The sequence below is a fragment of the Nanorana parkeri genome, unplaced genomic scaffold (assembly GCF_000935625.1).
Source record: "Nanorana parkeri isolate BGI_ZX_2015 unplaced genomic scaffold, ASM93562v1 scaffold977, whole genome shotgun sequence".
Classification (NCBI taxonomy): domain Eukaryota; kingdom Metazoa; phylum Chordata; class Amphibia; order Anura; family Dicroglossidae; genus Nanorana; species Nanorana parkeri.
Window position 1 is genome coordinate 578,864 of NW_017307245.1, and position 3,431 is coordinate 582,294.

Consider the following 3,431-nt stretch of genomic DNA (forward strand, 5'->3'; position numbering starts at 1 on the left):
TCCGCCTCCCTAGAGTGAGAGCCAGCTGTGCTACCCCCTCCCTGTCCCTCCCGTCATGCTATGTTCACATCATGTCTGGAGCAGATCTGCAAACGCAGTGCAACTTTACTGCGTTTTTGCCACGCTCTGAAGCTTGTTTTTTTGTTATTACTTAAATGGGCTTTCAGGCGCGGTCCGGTGTGTTTTTCATGCGTTCCAGTGCATTGCAGACCAGAGAAAATGAGGCATGCAGTATTTTTTTGTCTGGTCCCAAACGGACTGCGCTGGTGTGAACACGGCCCAGAAATACCATAGGGATACTTTTTTGGTGTGAACAAGCCCTCAATGCTGGAGGAACAGAGAGGGGGAGGGGGATCGCTGTGACTGACAGTTACCGCTATCTGCAGAGAGAAGTTCAGGAACTGAGCCATCGCATTCCACTGATCACTCAGTTCCTGAACTTCTCTCTGCAGATAGCGGTGACCGTCAGTCAACAGAGCCGATGTGTGACGGCTGCAGTGTTAAACATCGGCTGTAACGATGGGGGTGAATGTATGTCACTCTCCCCATAACGTCATCAGCCTTCCCAGTTCACTTGTGAACTACAAAACAATTCCCCACTATGTAATACAGATAAGGAGGAAGTAGTTGTACTTCAAACAAAAAATGAAGCTTAGGGTGGCAACGCTGCTCCTGTTTTGAGGACAGTGAGTGAGCGTTGTCACCCTAGGACAGGAAGTGGGTTACCGCCAGGATCACCAGGTGAGTACAAAGGAAAAAAGAAAACAAAGGCAGCCGCCACATCTAGGGACCGGTAACCTGCAATCAATGACCTTTTTGTTTATTGGTTTAGATGCTCTTTATAGTGAAACTTAAACCCACCAATGGAACTGGTTCCTGAAAGAACGCTCAGGTTAGAAATGTTCAATCTCTATTATTAAATACTTATTCAGACCCGTGTTGTTTTTCTGCAGTGTTCTCCTTTACATCCTGCATACCAGTGCCATGGCGTCATAGCTGGTCACGTGTACATCACCATGGCAACTGCAGATCTATACAGGGCCGGATTTCCCACAAGGCCAACCGAGGCCCGGCCTCGGGGCAGCAGAAAGTAGAGGGGCAGCAGGGGTGTGGAATTCCTATCCCGGGACATGCAGTTCCCGGGCACCGGGCGGGTAGTTGTTTTCTACATTTAGTCCTGCTTTGAGGACGCAGGGCTAAATGTACAGCGGGGAAGCCGCCGCTTGTTTTGTACAAGTGAATTCAGTGACGTTGATGAGATCACTTGTATGCGGCCTGTATTTAGGGGGGCGCATTGAGGAACCTGGCATTGGGGCAGCAGAGAGAGTAAATCCGGCTCTGGATCTATATAGTGGCTAAGATCGCGCCATCTTTGTTTGCTCAGGTATAGCACAATAATGAACCATGGCTACGAGCCCTTGTTAGCATTGACAGCAGTCGGGCACGGCTTGAAATGAAGGGGGCGCCCGTTACATTTGTGTTGCAAGACCTCCCAGGTCAGTGTCCCGCCATTTCTGCTTATTTCCACTTTTGCATTGCTAGGCGAGGCTGCGAGGAGGAAGGCGGACGAATCCCAAAAGTCAGGTAGCCAATGCACCTTAAAGCCCATCTCCTCCTTTGGAAGTGATAGGCATGCATTGTGGTAATGTAGAGGTGATGGTGGTGGTGATGATGATGATGATGATGGTGATGTATAGGTGTGAACATACTCATGACTCGCATTACTGACTTTCTTCACTTTATTATGGAGTTTTAAGTAGGCCCGAATCCTACAAACCGAAAATTCCCTCCAAAGGACACACCGGGGTCGGATTGTAAAAGCAGCTGACCCCCTCACTGCGAGCCATTGCAACAAGGCCACTGCACACCAGCCCTGCATTCCCAGGTCACAATAGTGTGTGTGTGTGTGTGTGTGTGTGTGTGTGTGTGTGTGGGCATTTCAAGAGGAGGAAAGCTAACAAAATATGTACGTTTCTGTGTTCATATACAACAGCTGCATATGCCTTCTTCACGTACACTCGGTGTACACTGCTGGCAATGCTTCCTTTTTTAAATACCTCCGCAAAAGGTGGAAATGGGCGTTAAAATTCACAGCTGGTGTCTACTTAAGAGGTTTTCTCTAGTTGTGGTCAATGGAGGCGACTCCTAAACAATTTCCTGCTGGCTTCTATATTAATGTGTCCCCCCCCGATGTCATGTACAATACAGGGCAGTCTTTAATATTGATTGGATCCTGGGCAAACATTTTCTTGGGCCCCCTGCCACCCCCACCATGCAATTTTGTCTGCTATATGCTGACAGCACAGAGCCACGCTACAGCTTGGAAAGATCGCAACAATATTGTCAGGATCCACCCCGCTGCCTGACTGATAGCTGGCTCTGCCTCGGTAGACCCGGAGCCAGCCCCTTCCCCGATGCTGAAGAGGCGGCCGGTGCAGATGCAGCATTAGCACTAGTTTATGGGGTACAGGACCCCACAGCAATGACTGGGCCCAGGGCAGCTGCCCCTTTTGCCCCTCCTTAAAGACGCCCCTGGTACAATACTACACTTATCCTTTATCACCGGTGTGTGGAAAACAACTCCTAGCTAAAGAAAAGCACCATAGAAGTAACTGAGGTGGTTGTGGTCATACTGGTAAGGCAGTGCTCATAGGCTCGTGGTGTCACTGAAAGGTATAAGAAGTCCACACCAATATACCGGAGTCTAACACTTACACCACAGCCAGCCAAAATCCGTCACGTACAAAAGTTAAGTTAAAAAAACAACAATGTCCTTCCTAGCACTAGATCACAGACTATGGGAAGTCTCAGATTCCTCCACAGTCGGCAGTCACAAGTATCGGGCGTCCCATGGAGGAGGCACAGCTCTCTCTTCCATCACAGAGCAGAATGCTCCCACGGTGGGGAGGAGGTAATAGGCTGTGGGTCACTTGTTGGCACTGAGGGTCATTTGGGGCCCTCGGTCTGTGCTGGAGGTAGAGCAAGATTCGTTCCTGGCATGATGAATTCTCCTTCACCGTCGATGAGATGATCCCATTGATTGAAGTCCCTCTGGAGATCTGAGAACACACGGGAATTTTATAGAGATCACAATGTTTTTTTTTCTTACAAGAAAGGGCATCAAAAAAGTCATCACCTTTGTATATGGACGGCCCTGACCCTTCTATGCCCCTGTGTCCCTACTGCGGGGTTGCAAAAATGTCACCAGCACTCCAATATTCAGTGAAGAAAGCAAAAGTCCCATTTATTGCAGCATTGTTGCCATTCAAAAAAGCTAGTGGTTTCGGGGCCACACAGGGTCCCCTTCCTCAGGCTCACAATGACGGTGCCATCCGTGGTCATCACAAGCACCCACCTGGTTTATGGGCATTCCAATCCGGTAAGAAGTGCAGCGAGTTATCCTTCCCCGCTACTGGGAGGGATTCCCCCCC

At 49.3% G+C, this 3,431-nt stretch overlaps 1 protein-coding gene across 1 annotated transcript in view; it reads right to left on the reverse strand.

The window, feature by feature from the left end:
- Positions 1–2,775: 2,775 nt before the first annotated feature.
- PLA2G7 (phospholipase A2 group VII) overlaps positions 2,776–3,431 on the reverse strand; it is a 19,549-nt gene continuing 18,893 nt past the window's right edge. Inside the window, exon 11 of the mRNA XM_018566809.1 lies at positions 2,776–3,059. Coding sequence (XP_018422311.1) covers positions 2,947–3,059 — 113 coding nt within the window. The 3' untranslated portion in view covers positions 2,776–2,946. The remainder of the gene's footprint in view (positions 3,060–3,431) is intronic.